The 17,886-nt window shown below is 40.0% G+C and overlaps 1 protein-coding gene across 4 annotated transcripts in view; it reads right to left on the reverse strand.

Annotated features, from left to right (window-relative positions):
* Positions 1-1,199: 1,199 nt before the first annotated feature.
* The window catches only part of Gbs-70E (Glycogen binding subunit 70E), a 38,870-nt gene continuing 22,183 nt past the window's right edge, over positions 1,200-17,886 (reverse strand). For 3 of the 4 annotated variants that reach the window (XM_067132417.1, XM_067132415.1, XM_067132416.1), the window contains exons 2-7: positions 17,117-17,445; positions 16,861-16,963; positions 16,582-16,719; positions 16,166-16,333; positions 14,718-16,035; positions 4,175-4,320 (exon numbers count right to left, since the gene is read on the reverse strand). In XM_067132417.1, the coding sequence (XP_066988518.1) occupies positions 15,649-16,035; positions 16,166-16,333; positions 16,582-16,719; positions 16,861-16,963; positions 17,117-17,439 (1,119 nt within the window). In that variant the 5' untranslated portion in view covers positions 17,440-17,445 and the 3' untranslated portion in view covers positions 4,175-4,320; positions 14,718-15,648. Of the gene's footprint in view, positions 4,321-14,717; positions 16,036-16,165; positions 16,334-16,581; positions 16,720-16,860; positions 16,964-17,116; positions 17,446-17,886 lie in introns of all 4 variants that reach the window. The other variant, XM_067132414.1, reaches the window with a different exon arrangement.

Raw genomic sequence — 17,886 nt, forward strand, 5'->3', positions numbered from 1 at the left:
AATGTTTATATAAACATTTTTTTCTTTCATATACGTATGCTCAAAAAAATAAATTGGGGAATAAATAAAAAACTCGTTTAAGAACAGAGAAATTTTTATTTCAAGATGTTTTTCAAAATCATAAAATAATATTGTGCAATATAAAATAATAATTATAATTCTGTTCTGCAGACAATTCAAAGATAAAGTTTCCTTTTATACAGTCATAATAATATTTTTCCTAAATCCATTTCGACATAGTGAGTGCGAATACAGGCGTTCGCATCCTCTCAAAAAAAAAAAAAAAGACAGGTTCAACACAACCAGAAGTAAAGAAGTTTATAATAACAGTTAAACGGAGCCAACATCGTCAGCCGAAGCCAGAGTCGACGCCGAAGGCTTCCATGTTCGGACGAAGACTCCCAGGTCCGACGGACGATGTTGCCATCAGCTGGGTGGTCATTTTATCTTTATTTACATATATATATTCCATTTTTTTAAGTCATTTTTTTGTCATTTAAAATGCTAAAACACATTTAAATAATTGTATATGGTGGTGCTGATGCAAATTATCATTTCTCAACATGGTTAAATTAAGTTTTAAAGAAACACGAAGACTGTAATGTACGTAGTTGAAGCGGTTATACACAGAGGAAAATAATAAATTGGAAAAAAAAAAATTAAAAAAGGGATTCTACAAATTTGCTCAAATTGTCATCTGAAAACGTGGCGACCTTTCTTTTTGTCAATCTGGAAGGCAGACTAGAGTCCAGTCCTGGATCCTGGAAGCTCTGGAGTCCAGTTTGTGTAAAAAAATAATGACTGGAATCAGAGGATGGGCCACGAGAAGCCCCTCATTGGCTCCTCCTCCAGAACCCAGGTCTGAGGTCTCTCGTGTCCCTCGGACAAGAGAAGGTCTGCTGTTTTCAAAAGGACAGGATTAATTAAAGACTCAAAGCTAATATAGCTTTGACCTATGAGGCCTGAGGTCATTGGTCGAGTTCGTCTCTTGGGGCATTTACAGAGAGAGAGAGAGAGAGAGAGAGAGAGAGAGAGAGAGAGAGAGTGAGTTTGTCGAGTCCGTTTCTTGAAGCATTTACACTATAGGAACCTACTCTCTCTCTCAGAGAGAGAGAGAGAGAGAGAGAGAGAGAGAGAGAGAGAGAGAGAGAGTAGTTTGAATGAGTCCGTTTTGAAGCATTTACACTATAGGAACCTACTTCTCAGAGAGAGAGAGAGAGAGAGAGAGAGAGAGAGAGAGAGAGAGAGAGAGAGAGAGAGAGAGAGAGAGAGAAACTCAACCTAAGGAAAAAATATGTGAAAAACTTGAGCAATGTTACATAAACCATAAAAGTAAAAAAAGTTTTGCCAAATTGACAAAAAAAAAAGACAGAAAAAAGTTCACTTAGCTATTGTTACGATTCGCTACACAAACTCTTTTAATATTATTATCAAATGACAGCGTGATTCCTGAATCTCTTTAAATCTCTTCACTATCATTATCATATCACTATCATCATCATCGCCTGTCAGGAAATACGTTTGGCACACTCAATAACAAACACACGCGGAGTAGCTTCCTAATTTCAAATTACGTCATTAACTCGCAAGCAGTCTACCAAGTGTTGCTACAATTGTGCCTAAATACATTACTTGTTAATGGGATAGAATAAAACCACTGGTTCCCAGCGCCCTTTCGAGTTCCCCCCCACCTACTAAGGCCACCTGCGGGAGGGGGGGTACTCATGAATAGCTTCCGGACTATTCTTACAAGATTAAGAAACTTCAACCCTATAGGCACTCGGGAGTATCCTACAACTCTATGCTCTTAAGAATTAATATGTACAGAGCATTATCTAATGTTATCATGTACCTGTACGGTACGAAAGCTAGTCGTGACTACCTTTGCGCATGCGCCGTGGTCTCTCGTACATGTATCCTTTGAATAGCCTCCCGTCGGAGGAAGACTGACTAATCACATTGTATCACATTCAAAATGGGAAGAGAAATCAGCATTTATACTTATCTTCAGCTGCCATTAATTCCTTCACAAAATCCTACTAAGATCCTACATCTATCAATCATCACTGACAAGTTCATTTTCAAATCCTTTCCTCTCGTAATGGGAGGGTCAGTGCATCCTTGTGCAAAGTTCTTCCGCGAGGAACTATACCCTTTGTTGAATATTTACACTGCTTCCTAAAACCTCCCTTTCAGGATGAACTGACCCTCCCGTTTGAAGCTGTGATATGGTACCCAAACGTGAAAGATATATATCTATATACATTTAAAGGTATTTGTATATTCACATTATCTACACTGTTTAGAAGCAGAAGAATCTACACAGAAGAGTTCCTGGGACTATCCTACACAAAAACACATTAAGAGGCGGTAAAAGGACATTGATATTTGTACGGCTCTGTCGTCGTGGCTTAGAAACACACCAACAGGCTTGATTAGAAGACTTCGAGAGGGAGATTCAAAGGGCTTTCTAAAATCCTTTCTATTTGTGCCACCCATTTCACACAGGCTACTTCCCTACTTTCTCGAAGCGATGTGGTCGTGCCCATCTTGACAAATTCACTGAACCACGAATCTACCCGGGCTTCGAGAACCTACGACATACGGAAAAACTCTTTCCGAATCATTCCAGCTTCCCATTTCTAAATTCTCTATTAATCCTTCTTGAATTAATGATTCCGCAGTAATGGGACAACTGCTGAAATGTTTCCAGGAACTTGACAAAACTAGGACACGCTTCGCCTTCAATTCCCGCGTTCGAATCCGTAAAAATCCTTAGGATATGTACACATTAATGTATCCGGCCTTCCCCCATCAAACAGGTCCTTCACAAACCTCCCTTCGGAAGAAAAATGAAGTCAGGAGGCCTTACTCTCTCTTAGTCCTTCGCGAGCTCACTTCAGCGAGGTACGTACAGCCTTGAGGTCACGGGTCAGAAGGGGGGGAGGGGGGGGTCAATAGGCACCTTCACGTGATTATTTATAGTCTATACAATCTTCACTTGGGAAGGGGTACTTAAAAAAAAAAAAGAAGCAAATATTATACAGGTCCTCTAATACACTTGTTACCGGTTTCAAACACGCAGGCGGCGGTGGGCTCTGTCGAGATTTAACAAAAATAAAAGGATAAACTCATTCCACAGCCTTTGTGGTCACAAACACTTCTTAGGTTAAATTGCAACATTTCGTACACACAAGAGGAGTCTTGCTTCTTCAAAAAAAAAAATCGTTAAGAGCACTTGTAAAGGTGCACGTACACAAAAGGCAATTTACTGTACACATATACACATCCACAAAAACGCTGTGTGTATCTCAAAGGTATCTTAAACGTATCATTATCAGGGCAATGACTTTTTTTGTGTCCGAGTCAATAAACCATTTTCGATGATACATAGGTTTTATCACAGATAAAATTTCAAGTTTCAATAAGCAATTTTTCCCTTTTTTTTCATTCATCATGGTGTCCACTTAATAAACAATAAGAAATATCCAATCGTGTGCCGATAAGTCAATAAACTTTTACTGTGATTATCCATTGAAAAAGTTCAGCATAAAAAAAAAAACAGATTATTAAATGATATTCAGCATCCAGCAGTCTTCCTTTCCTGCCACTTTCCAGGTGGGCTGTCTTCCAGAGAACTTCTGCCATGTTCCTCGGAGAAGGAGAGCGAGTGAGTGTGAGTGAGTTTGACTGCAAGGCCCCGCTAACCAGAGAGATAGCTCTGGTGACAAAAGCATCATTATCACAGTAATTCTGTCAGTGTTGAGAATGTAAGGATACAGGGGACGCAGGAAGGTAAAATCCTGGCCCCAACTTCTCTTATATCACAGGCATCCAAACGACCAGCATTGGACAACGTGGTAAGCAGAGCCTTGTAAAAAAACGACTATTCTCCAATGTTTTTACCTTAAATAAGAGCCTCTGAGCTATTCTACATTCTTATCTTACGTTAAGGAAGAGGTGGGGTCAAAGGGTAGTGTGTTTGGGTGTGGATATGAAACTGGGGAGACTGAATCCACCCCCCCAACAAAAGTGTCATATCCACAACTGGTCCTAAGAGTTGAAGAATAGATTCTGTACTCTCTTCCCGAGAAAGTCATGGCAGAAGACGCTCCGGAGACATCTCACTCCCTTCTTGCTGTTGTTCGTCTGATGGACAGTGTTGCCAGACGTATTGGTAAATGTAAACAAACGACAGTGTTACCAGAAGCACTGTAGGGGTGGGTCACATTCTGTATTTCAAAAGGCATATTGGAGCAGCTTCGTCGAGAGGTATAGGTCATCTTGCAAAGCTTTCTTTGACGAGTCGCGCTCAAGTTCCTGAGAAAGAAAAAAGAAATGCTGACGTGAATAACGACGAACTGCCTAGAAAAATTATCAAAAATAAATAGGAAATACAAGGACGTGTACCGGAGCATATCAAGAAATTTAAAAATTATTTAACAGTAAGATTATATAATATATACTTCATAACACCCTGCCAATATCTGATCTGATCAAGCAGCCAAGTTTGTGTGTTTACACACAATGAATTTGAAAGTACTTTCGTGTCTAAATGATCTAAAATAAAGAAAAAATACACTTGTTCTGGGGTGAGAGATGAGTCACTCAGATACAAGGCAGGTGTTCAGTGAAACAGGTGTGCCAGACTCATCTCCAATTTGTCCCATGAAGCCACACACACACACTCTGTACATGTACTCTGAATATTTCCTAAAAATACCTATGGAGGAATCAATAATACTGGCCCATATTTTGGAGGAGTTTGCTATGATCTATACAAGTTAATCTTCCTTATTCTAGGATCCACCAATTATTAGATAAATGAGCATCTGTCATCATTATAATCAACAGCTACATCATCATTTGTGTAGGCTGACGGGTTACAGAGGCAATACCACCTGTGCAGAGTTTCAGAGACGGAAATGACAATATATAACAATTTTATAAGTCACCAATCAGGGGATTTTATATTTCCATCTAACTGTCTACCCAGCCGGTGATACGGGTTTGACTCCAATAACTACAACAGAGGCTGAATGAGTCACAGTTCCGAGCAAGTGCGTCAGGTCTACAGGCAGGTAAGATCACATTACTCTTAAGATTTGACGTGAAACTAAACCCCCCCTCCTCCACCCCCCCACCAACCCACAGGTCTATGGTGGGATCACAGGGTTATAGAGGAAATGGGAGTAGACCATATGCAGTAGGTACTGTCATCCAATTACTCCTAGAGACCATCATAACCCCGCCAGTTATAAGACCATCTTAGATCATCAATCATCTCTGCACAGAACGAAACATCCCAGGAAGTATTTGCCAAATAAATTCGTCTATATAAGTCCAATAAAACCCCGATTCGACCAACAAGAGAACACCGCCCTGTTCTATTCATCTATACCAGCATGTCTTGAGTAGGCCTACCGGATAGACCTATTAATAATCTTCCCATGCCCACGAAGTTGCCGAGTTTTCGTTTCTCAGAGTCAGGCTGCTATGGTCGACTTCTCCAGGCTAATCTTCAATCACTGTACCTCCTCAGAGACGGTCTACGATTCTACAATCATTTTGACCATCTGCACCACACCCCACTTCCCCCTCCCTCTCATCCCTCCCCCACGAATCCCAAAAAAGGATCACAAACCCAACGGTCATTTTGGGATGAAGGGAACTAAACCATTCTATTGGATTTGTAGGTAGTGAGTATTTCTTTACTTTGTATTTTAATTTATTTGTAAAGTTACCAACTAATCATATTAGCAATACATCTGTTGTATGAATAAAATGTGTACCGTAGTGATAGTTATCAAGAGATTAATCAAAGTAATATAATATGTGGTGTGTAATGTGTATTTATTTACATACATTAATATTGCTCACCCACGTAAGCACTCTCTATCTTACAGTATTTACCAAAATTCATCCATACCTAACTGAATAACAAGAATTTTTATGTCCTAAGAAGAGAGAGAGAGAGAGAGAGAGAGAGAGAGAGAGAGAGAGAGAGAGAGAGAGAGAGAGAGAGAGAGAGAGAACCTCTGTTATCCGGAATATAATTCTATTGTTATCCAAGTAATAATAGGTGGCCCTCATGTTCCAATACAAAAGGTCTCCACCCTGCCCCTATGTATCAAATCCCATTGCTTCCTCATTAATGGCTTCCATTCATCACTGGCCTGTTTCACACAACAGAAAGTTGTTTTCTTTGCGGGTCTTCAGTTCTAGGGAGGTAGAAAATGCGTGGACTTCTCTATCCAAGCTTTGCAGTTGTTAACTTCGTAAGATCTAGAAAACGCATAGAAGTCTCTATTTTAGCTTCTCAGAAAACGATAGTTACATTTCTGAGTTCTGAGAATGGTACTCTACTAATGTGCGAGATAAATTTATATAATTTTCTAGTAAGTTTTTAGTTACATATAAAAATTTCGCCATTAAAAAAATAGTTTTCTTTTACTTCTGATACATGATACACTTTATTCTCTTTATAATAATAAAAAAAAAAAATGAAAAAATCCTTTTCTTGAAAAAATTGCATATACTAACCCCATCCCTGAAAAGAATAATGTCATTTCTAACAAAAATAAACAAGAGCTTTCTCCTTGAAAAGACATGTATACCCTCCTCCCATTTTATCATATAACGATGATACTCTTCTCTAATTCTTGAACCCACTCACTACGACTATATAAAGCCTCCCCCCTGCAAGAAAAAATTCGGAAATAATCACCACAGAAGCAAGAAAAATTCCCACCACACCAGGGTGACTTCGATTTCTCCCTGCGACGTGAAATACCAGTTTGAAAACTTCTTGAAAATTCCTTTCGATCGCGCCAGGTAGACCTTGCCATGATCTTGGGTATTTGGCAATGCTGAGGGAGTCCCTGACTCTGCTGAGGGAGTCCCGAGACTCAGCTGAGGGAGTCCCCAGACTCGGCGAATATGTGAAAGATATTTAATGTTCTTTGAAATCTTCATTGCCGGAAGAATTTGACTGATGTCAAAGGCCTGTATCGAGGTGAAAATAACTTTACAAAGCTCATGATGATGAGAGAGAGAGAGAGAGAGAGAGAGAGAGAGAGAGAGAGAGAGAGAGAGAGAGAGAGAGAAACGGCATACAATACTCACGAATCCTCTTCACTGAAGTGAAAATAACTTTACCAAGATCCTGAGATAAACGACGAGAGAGAGAGAGAGAGAGAGAGAGAGAGAGAGAGAGAGAGAGAGAGAGAGAGAGAGGCACGCAGTTCCTTATATGCTTAGGCAAGTTCATGCAGCGGTAGACCTTCGACTAGTTCCTGAATTCCACTGGCGCATGACCACCCACCAAATCCGGACGGGCAAGGAAGTGGGAGAGAGAGAGAGAGAGAGAGAGAGAGAGAGAGAGAGAGAGAGAGAGAGAGAGAGAGAGAGAGAGAGAGAGAGGGGGTATTATTCCTGACCACATTACAGAGCTGAGCAAATCGACGAGATACTGTAAAGTCACTCTCAGTAATACATAATATATACTCAGCTTGGGGTGTTAGGATATGAAGTGAATGCTATTCAGTTTCCATTCATTCAAATCCAGTGAATGAATTGAACATCTGTGCAGTTTATGATGGCCTCCCTGCCATAAACAACCCGACCTTTTTTCAAAGTCAGAGAAAAGTCGTTTTCATGAAATTTGGATTATTTTTCTACGTTTTGGTAAGAAAAATCTTTCTATTAATTTACATACGTATAGGTAAGGCATTTTGCAATTCATATATACTGTAAGTATATATACTGTATATGTATATACATACACATTTATATATATATATATATATATATATATATATATATATATATATATATATATATATATATATATACATATACATTTATATATATATATATATATATATATATATATATATATATATATATAAATTATATATATATGATTATAATCACTTTTCGTACGTGATTCATTTATCACACATTACACAGGTGAAAAATAAGAGACGGGGGGTGTAGGCCCTGCCCGGTCAATGGCTTGAAAATACAGTCGAAACCGGTCAGACCTACACCCTGTCTCTTATTTTTCACCTGTAATGTGTGATATATATATATATATATATATTTATATATATATATATATATATATATATATATATATATATATATATATATATATATAACTAATCCAATGAATCGACAAACAAACAAGCGACTGAGAGCGTCAAACAAAGCAGACAGAACTTAAGGATGCGATGAGCAAAGGATATTACCAGCAGACCTCGAGCGAGAGCAATATGGTAAGTCTGTCAAGCATAAGCAAGCTGGTCCAACGACGCGGGCTGTACTGTGGGTGGTGAGCAGCTCAGTGGCACCGTGCCAAGAAAAGTCGAGTGCCAAGAATGAGAAAGAGGTGGAGCCTAGCCCTGACCCTACGCAAGGTAAAATGTAGAGGAAATTGCGTGGTGAATGGTGATTGCCCTAGAATGAATGGACACACGTAATAGATGCATGACTGTTGAGCTGTAAGCTACAGAACGGTAATGTAGGTATGATGGAATCATTACGAGATCTTCTGCTATAAGGTTTCGTGTTCTGAATAGGATGTTCTACAGTCTATGATCTTGTAACAGGTTGCGAATGACAAGTAACATCTACAAGACGTGTACACTGATGTTCACAACCGCAGGCTCATATGTCTGTGCTGGTTCTAAGGTTTCGTGTTCTGAATAGTATGTCGTACAGTCTAAGATCTGATGACTCTCCAATAATATAATCTTACTCATGGTTATAAATCACAAATCAACATCTACAGATGCACACAGCTATTCACAACCACAATCCCTTACAATCCCACATTCCAGTCAGGGAAATCAACAACACCATCCAAAAATATAAAAATATAATAATTATGTACATCACCAGCCTCCAAAGAATTTCATTCAATTTCTGACCATCCGGCATTGAGTCAAAAGAGAAACCTTTTCATATTTGGGCAAGTTCTCAGACAACCCGTTCTTCCTCCCCTCTCTCTCTCTCTCTCTCTCTCTCTCTCCTTGAGAGTCACTCTGTAACTCAAATGAAGTTACGAAAAAGATGTATGCAGAGGAAATACAGATATTGATCTTAAAAGTTTTTCCTGAAAGTTGTTTAACGGATACGAAGGACACTGCGAGAATGTGACCCAACATATTGGAAAAATTTGAAAAAATATTAACAATGTCGATTTAATGTTAATGACTTGCAAAATATTAAAGCAAGAAAAACAACAATAGAAGAGGAGTGAAAGTTCTGAGTAAAATGAAATAATAAACATAATAAATTTTGCAGTCATGACGATTCAAAAATCTGCTAACTCAATTAGTACACTAGTTAACCTATTAACCTATTATTCAACATTATTTCTGCTTTCTTTCACATGCACTTGGAAGCAATCTGCATAAACACTCTCCACCATTTTATGAAATCTCATTGATGAGTGGCATTACTGAAATACTCTAATTAACACTTTCTCTCACAAACAGCAGGAAACTGCTGTTTTCTTGAACGATAAACTCCAAGATCTAGATATAACAATGAATAATAAAAAATCACTATTTTCAAGGCATTTTTTTGTACAAACACAAACAGTGAACAGAAAATTTAATGAAAAAAAAAAAAACTGTAACAGTCAGGAAAAAGCAAATTCAACGATAAACAAGTCGGTAAAGGAAGACGTTTAGTACCCAGTTCACAAACAAGGCCAACGTAACCTTATAAGCTTCCACTGGCCCACTTTGCAACGACCTGAAGTCCTTGCATGTCGCTGCTTATGCCCTGCCCGACATTCTATTTTACCCAGGGTGGCTTGCACCACGATAATAGGGAGTGGTGTTAATGCATCTGGGTTAGATAAATATTGTGTGTGTGTGTGTGTGTGTGTGTGTGTGTGTGTGTGTGTGTGTGTGTGTGTGTGTGTGTGTGTGTGTGTGTGTGTAGGTCACATTCTGAATTAAAGTTTAATTGTTGCACTGTTGGTTTTATTTGCATGTAGTAACATGTAGGAAATAAAGAAGTAGAAACAGACCCGTTCTCTTCGACGGAAATTGAGAGAGAGAGAGAGAGAGAGAGAGAGAGAGAGAGAGAGAGAGAGAGAGAGAGAGAGAGAGAGAGAGAGAGAGAGAGAGAGAGAGAGCACTTACAATGTGCTGGCTTTGTTATCTTGTCCTCTGTAATGCAATTTACACAAGCACATACACATACATACATACATACATATATATATATATATATATATATATATATATATATATATATATATATATATATATATATATATATATATATATATAATGTGTATATATATATATGATAAAAATAAAATCAGACATTAGTTACAGGACGTAAACAGGAATTTGGGCGAGAAAACATAAGCCATGCAATGCTTGAAATAACAGGAAGCAATACCCCCAAGGACTAACTTTTCATGACTGGGCAAGTGAAATCTTCAGTCGTACTCTGACAAATTCTCCTAGATGGAGGACACCTAACGTTTACCGATTCATCAGCAAATATAATTACTTTCTCTGCCGTCTCGCGTAGGTTAGCCATCTTTAAAAAATGTCGACAAATGCCATTAGATTTTGTCAGAGACTCACAGGAGGCGTAGGCGTGCCCAGCTTAAAAATGGCTAAATTGAAGGTGGCAACTAGTTTCAGCTGATCACAGATCTTGATCACGCAGGTAGAGCGTGGGCACGGAATTCTTTTCCGATGTTAGTCTGAATTCTTGGGATAACTTCGCTACTTCGTCCTCATTTCATTTTCTCTCTCAGTTACTTGGCAGTACGTTAAATGCTTCATAATTATACCCACGGAGAATCATAATAATTATTCAGGAAGGCCTGGTAAGCATAGGCCTAGGTCTACATTCAAGATGCTACTAAGAATTCTCAGAATAACTTCGTTGCTTCGCCCTAAATTCTCCGTCAGTCACTTGGCAGTACGGTAAATGAGTCATATTTGTACCCACGGAGAACTATAATTAACACGTCAGTTCAGACAAGCATAGGCCTAGGCCTAGTTCTCGGTGCTATTAATTAAGAGTTCTTGGAATACCCTCGCTACTTCGTCCTAAATTATCCCCTAGTTACTTAGCATTACGTTGAATGCTTCATAATTATACCCAAGGAGAATCATAATAATTAATCAGGAAGGGAAGAAAAGCATAGGCCTAGGCCTATATTCCCATGCTCTCAAAAGCCCTCGTATATTAACGGTTTTCCCTTCGAGCGAAGGAAGTTGCCTATCCACGTTCCTTAGCCTCGGATACATCAGCTATTTACAGAATTCTCTCGGTCCCCAGAAATGTTGCCAAAAACGAAGAACCGCAGGAACCACGCTAATGGTGCATTGGTATCTCTCTCTCTCTCTCTCTAATAAGTTAGGTCTGACAGGCAATGTATTACAGCTTCCATATGTTCACCAGAAGGCTCTTGACGTTATGTTTTATAAATGTCTACGAGTCTATAACCTTACGTCACCATAAGGAGAGTACAAGGACAGTTTTATAACATAGGGCAAGTCAATACGAACAATACCTAATGCTAAATAAAGAGATAACGATTAAAATAATGATATATATTCCTTTTTCTCGTGGTGACAAATGCAACTATTTTTTTTTAAAGATTTCAGGAGGCGGTATTTTCGCATAGCAAGTGACTAGGCCTATACAACAAACCATTGCACGAACAAGTTGCAAAATAATATAATTAACACTTGATTCTAGACAATCCGCCACAAGTCCCATTTAAATCTACCCAAATTGAGCCGTCAAAATCACACGAGAGTTCCAAATATCTTAAGCAGCTTCGAAATTATGCTTTTAAAAAATAATGTCCTATTTGTAGCCAGTGTTTTAAGGAGTATCTCCAAGTTTCTTCTGTGAATCGAATTAGTGTCACTGAATAAATACGCCATTTACAGTAAATACTGTTCGACTCAACAGCAGGAAATCAGATGGTGAGCCATTGAATTTCCCCGAGAAGAAATTCCTGAGCAGTCTTTACAACAAGGAAGTACTGAGAATTCTCTCTCTCTCTCTCTCTCTCTCTCTCTCTCTCTCTCTCTCTCTCTCTCTCTCTCTCTCTCTCTCTCTCTCATGATTATTCTAACGAAGGACCATTCAAATCTTAGGCCTATTGTCTAGATACTGACCTAGACAGTCGTCTCGAGCCAAAACTGACCTCACAACATGCGTACGAACAGATTACCTATGACTTTGAATACACCAGCCTAGCTATAAACCTCCTAATTAATTGAAATGGCATTCATAAAAAAATCTTTATGGCCTATAAAAAAAACGATAATGATTAGGCCTAGCCTAACGCCATGCCCGGACAAGAATGACCTAGGCCTATGGGAACAAGATAAAAGCGTTGTAGCCGACACGCCGCGGTAAAAAAAAAAAACACACGCACCCAGGCATAGGCCTATAGGGAAGGCATATGCCATATGGTTGCTTACTAAGCTTCTGCTTAATTCTACCAGCCATTACAATAATTTCACTCGAATACTTTCTATATTCAGACGAAATGACACATTTTTTTTAGCAAAACACTAACACCAACCTCTCGATAATTAGTCTACCCATATGGCGTTTCACAGCAACTTTCTCTTTTTCGATCCATAGGCCTATCTGAGATTCAAGAATAGGCCCATTGCCGAGCCCTCGCGTCGAGCTAGGTAGGTGGTCGAGTCGACTCTTGTTCCCAATGGCAGTTGAATTCCTAATGTACTGTTAACTAATTGTATTCAGACTTGTTAATTCCTACAAGGCATACCTCACTGCTCATGCAAGTATTAGGTTAACTGATAGTATATTTGTAGCCACAAATAGTCTAATATTCTTGTGAAACAGTTAAAAAATAAAGAGTAAAGAATAAGTTCTTGGTAGTACTGTACCATTCTCTTGAAACAGTTAAAAACTTAAAATTAAATTCTTGGTAGAGGTCTAAGGTGGAAGTGTATTTGTAGCCACAAACAGTTAACCATTCTTGTGAAAGTGGATCAAAAGAAGTTAAACATTGGCATTTTTGTTATTTTTCATATCTACGTCTAAAATCACATAGAAGCACAATACTCTGCTTTTACACATGAGTGGCTTAACAGGGTAATGTTGAAAAGACGTTCTACAACTCCTAATTCTCAATGAATCTCCAAGGACAAGGTCCTCAAAAATCGCCGGGGATCTAAAGCACTCCCAGTATACTGCTGTTCCTACTGAGTACAGTTTTAATACTTTGCGATAAACCAACTGAAGGTCATTCAGAGTCAAAATCATTCTTGGTGTACAAAGTTTTTGCAAAGCAAATCATACTATATACGATTACTTATGATTTCATACCTAATGTCAGATAGGGCCATAGAACGACTGAATTTCTCTGTCAAACCTTACAGTTTTGTTTAGTATTTAGATTCTCTCTCTCCTCTCTCTCTCTCTCTCTCTCTCTCTCTCTCTCTCTTCTCATGGATTTTCCACCATCGCGTCGCAAGGCGTGAGTCAGTCAAGGATGAAAACTGCCTTTGGTGTAAAAACGGAAAGATATTTAGATATTTCGAAAAGCTCCTTTACGAAGGACACGCTTTTCAAGTATTAGTCGACAGTACTTGAGACGTATTTTAGATGGTTTATATAAAGCTGTTGGTTTATATAAAGATTCCAGGGACGAAGAAGCTACGGCACATTACAATACAATTACGAAGGTTTTTGCAAGGAATAAATAAGAAAGTAAACAAGTTGAAATGTAACGGATTCAAGTAGCAAGCCAAAATTATGACGAAAACGAGTGGTGAATTAGAAAACGGGAAATAAATTAGAAAACGGGAAATGATATTCATTTGCATACTATACTTAGTCTTTGTACTTATTGCTTGTACCCTTGGCAAGTGAAAAATATTACATAAAATATTTTAAAATTATGCTAAAAACCGTCTTAGTTCCGCATTCTTCTAGCTATAAAGAGATGGGGAAATGAGAGAGAGAGAGAGAGAGAGAGAGAGAGAGAGAGAGAGAGAGAGAGAGAGAGAGAGAGAGAGAGAGAGAGAGAGTTACATCAGATTATCCTTTTTTCCTGAACATAGAGGAATCTGCCTCTATAGGATAACTTGGCTGGCGTACAAGAGTTTTCTGAGAAGCGACGTGACAGAGAACGCTTGCCAAAGGCACTTGTTCCCTCCCATTGGCTTGGAGGGTTTGGCACAAGTAACCCTAAAAATGTCGTCACCCTTCCCCCCGTCCCAACCCCTACCAGGACATATTCTCCAGGTAACCACACTCCCCCCACCCACAACACCCACTAACACAGTCTTAGTCAAATGCGATCTAAAATTCCTTTCAGGAAAGAAGGACACAGAAACAGGACAGGGGTACAGTGGTCCTTTTGGGGACCTTTTCGCTTTGAAAAAAAAAAGTGTAAGAATAAGTTTACAATGAACTGGTGAAGAAACTGTAAAGGGGAATTAGCTATAATCTCAAAGTTCTCTGAAAAGATTGTAAGAATAAAATTAGAAAATTTGCTATCTTAAGCCCCCATGGGCATGTCCCAAAAATTTCAGCTACAGCTTCCCACAAAATCATGCTCACAGGATGGCCAAGTCTTAGACCGTTCTCAGTCCCAAATATTCAAGCAATATGACCTTTCGCTGACCTTTCATTCTGTCTTAATATTATATAAGGAAAGCATAAACAGATCAACTTACCAACTCCATCGCTCCTGTCCAGCGCGCAGGGCAAGGACCTCCTGTCTCCTCAGCTGGATATAGCGTTATATAGCCTTTTCTCAGACTGCTGACTTGGCACTTTTTTTCCTCCCTAGCTTGCTGGTCCAGTCGTCTTCTTCTTCTTGACCTCTTCTTCTTGACTTCTGGACTTGACTAACATTGACTACTGGATGACTGATGAGACAGACGATGCTGGTTACAGAGTCTTGAATTGGCGTGGGCATACTGCAGGGTAATACAAGACAACCCTCAGATTTATGTTCAAGCACCGGTGCGATGCTTGAAGTCGGTAAGGGGGCTCACTCTCCTCATTACACAAAGCCACACGTGGCTTTCGGGCCACAATGTTGCCCTAAACGACGTTCACATTTAAGTTGAATTCAAGTTGCATGAAGGCCACTGCGATGATTTGGATCCTGTGGGACTTATTTAGGCCCCACTTGTATGATGACCGCTACTGACTTAAGAGTCGAGATGGTACTCCTCACTTGAGTGGTTATTCAAGTCACACGATACTGCTATGAAAAATTATTTTTTTTAAAGAGTTCTGATCATTACCGATGATGCACAAATGATATTTTTTTAGACATTCCGCTACTGATTTACAAACGTGAGAAAATAAACATAGCACCACCACATTTCCTAGTTGCCCTTCCTAGACCGTCATCACCATCCTTGACAATGGCGGGGCCAGAAAGAGAGAAGGGATACATTTTTTCTTCACTATTTAATAAAACACTTCCTCCGTCTCTTCCTTCCTTCCTAACTTCCTTCCTGTTTTCGTTGTGATTGCATTTCTCTCTCTCTCTCTCCTCTCTACGCAACGAACCGCCGGCATCGTCATCAATCACCTTCCACGTTAAATCAAAAACTTCCTTTCTTCACTTTCATCAGGAAACTATGACGAGGTTCACCAGTAGGGAGAGTCCGAGATGGACAGGTTGTTCCAGGAGGCGAACTCGCTCCAGGAGTCCATCGACACGTCGTAGACGTCCTCGGGCTTGCCGATGTCGTTGGAGGGCTTCTTGGGCCTGAAGGACACTATGACGTAGTTCTTGTTGCTGTTGTTGTCCCAGTATTCGACGTGGTCGCACTGGTAGCACACGCAGAACTCGAGCTTGTCCGCCTGGCTGGAGGAGGGGAGGGGCAGGACGAAGGAGAAGTTGTCGTAGATGTCGTAGGAACCACCCGTGGTGCTTGTCGAGGGGACGAAGGTCGCCTGGACGTCCTCGTGGGTCGTCCAGTGGTCAGTGGTGTATCTGATACTGACCTCCTTGTGGTAGGAAAGGTTGCGGACCTGATGGGAGGGAGATAAGGGCAAACTGATTAATGGAGGGTATTCAGCCAAAGAGTAAATATATTTTGACACAAAACAGTATGGTTCTTCTCTGACAGTTACTATACCCAAAAGGTCCTGAATCCCATACCTTAACGGTGCCCACGATTCTGTTTTCTGCTTCCTGGATAATCACGTTTTCCAAAGACACGTTTTCCTTTTCAAGTTTCTGTCTCATTCCTAGGTAATCGGAGGCTGGCTGAGGGAAGGCAAGTTCCCACTGGTCAGCCACTGCCTCTGCCTTGGCCCCTCCTGTTACCTAAATTCCAGAGAGAAGTGGAGTAAATTAAGCTCAAATAAATGTATGTCAGTACCTGCTACAGTGCATGAATACCACAAGGAATGTAACCCAAAAAGTGACTTCGAGGTGTCTGAGCCATTTTGACCAATGGTTCAACCAGATTCACTTTTAAAATTTTCTCGAGCAATGAAAATACCCCAAATGAATGAAATGAACGTGAATTACCCTACAGAAAAGTATCTAACCAATTCTAAATATCTTTTTACCTGTTCAAGGAAGTCAGCAGTCCATCTGGGCGGGCAATCTGATCGTTCTGTGAGGACCCGAATATGAGTTAGGGGGTGTCCCTGGTCATCAGCAAAAACGACCTTCTTCTTTAACCTAGTTGGAGAGACTGCCCCCTCCTGGTCGAGAGAGAAATATGAAGTTAGTTAACATGAACATACAAGCACAGAGAACCTTAAAACCATTTCAAAAGTACGCCAAAATTACTGTCAGAACATACTGCATTATTTCCCAAAGGCATCTGTTCCTTCAGCACCTACCTCGACTTCATCCTGCCTTGCTACAAGACAAGATTTAATAGGCTGGAGGCGAAGTTGTGGTTCCTCTTTCTTTTTGGAAGGCGATCTACGACTGTTGTACCTCCTGGAGATTTGCAAAATGAAAATTTCCACGTCATATATCTTGAAGCATTAGAAAACTCGACTTATCTAGTAGGTACATGCACCGACTGCAATTTCTATCATTTGTATTCCATCTTAAAACAGAGTATTTTGAAATTCTGGCTTCCCGTCTTACCTGAAACTGCCTCTGCTCATAAGGCCACTGCTATACGACGAGGCACAGGAGAAGGATGAAGGGTTCTCAAGCATATTTTTGAAGTTATTGTTGAGTGAGGAGGAGGAGGAGGAACATGACTGTGGGTTGGTTGTGGAAGCGTGATGTCCCCAGAGGGAGTGGAGGGGCGTGGACTGGAGAGGGTTAGTCTGTAAGGGAGTGGGCTGAAGGCGGGGGTAGTCATGGATGAAGGGCTGTGTGGCCAGGTACCCGGAGGTTAGAACAGGCGACGACCCCAGGAACATCTCCACGCCGTAGTCGCTGGGCATCATCAAGGTTGTCATCAGGCCCTTTGGAAGAAAATGAGAAGTTAAATTCAGGGTATTGTGCCCTGTAGGGCCATCCTAGCAAAAAGGGGCTACCCCACTTCTTATTTGACCTGGTGCATTCCTGACCTTACTGTATACCAATGGAAATAGGACTTAAATTCAGGTCTCTTGTGGAAAAAATGCTCTGTAGAGCAGGTCAAGCTAGCAAGAGGGACTGCCCTACTTCCCTTCTTCTTTGACCTGGTGGATTTACTTCCTGTTCTTACTGTAAATCAAAGGCATCCGCTTCCTCAAACACAATCCACCTCCTACCTTTCACTTGGCTACCCAAATGACTCTGTAACTATCCCACTTACGTAAGATACCCAAGATAAGTATGACTTTTCCTGTAATTAATTTGTTGTTCTTGCATTGTTGATTATTACACAATTACACTTCATAAAACTGGTTACCTGCAATGTT

The sequence above is a fragment of the Macrobrachium rosenbergii genome, chromosome 31 (assembly GCF_040412425.1).
Source record: "Macrobrachium rosenbergii isolate ZJJX-2024 chromosome 31, ASM4041242v1, whole genome shotgun sequence".
Lineage (NCBI taxonomy): Eukaryota > Metazoa > Arthropoda > Malacostraca > Decapoda > Palaemonidae > Macrobrachium > Macrobrachium rosenbergii.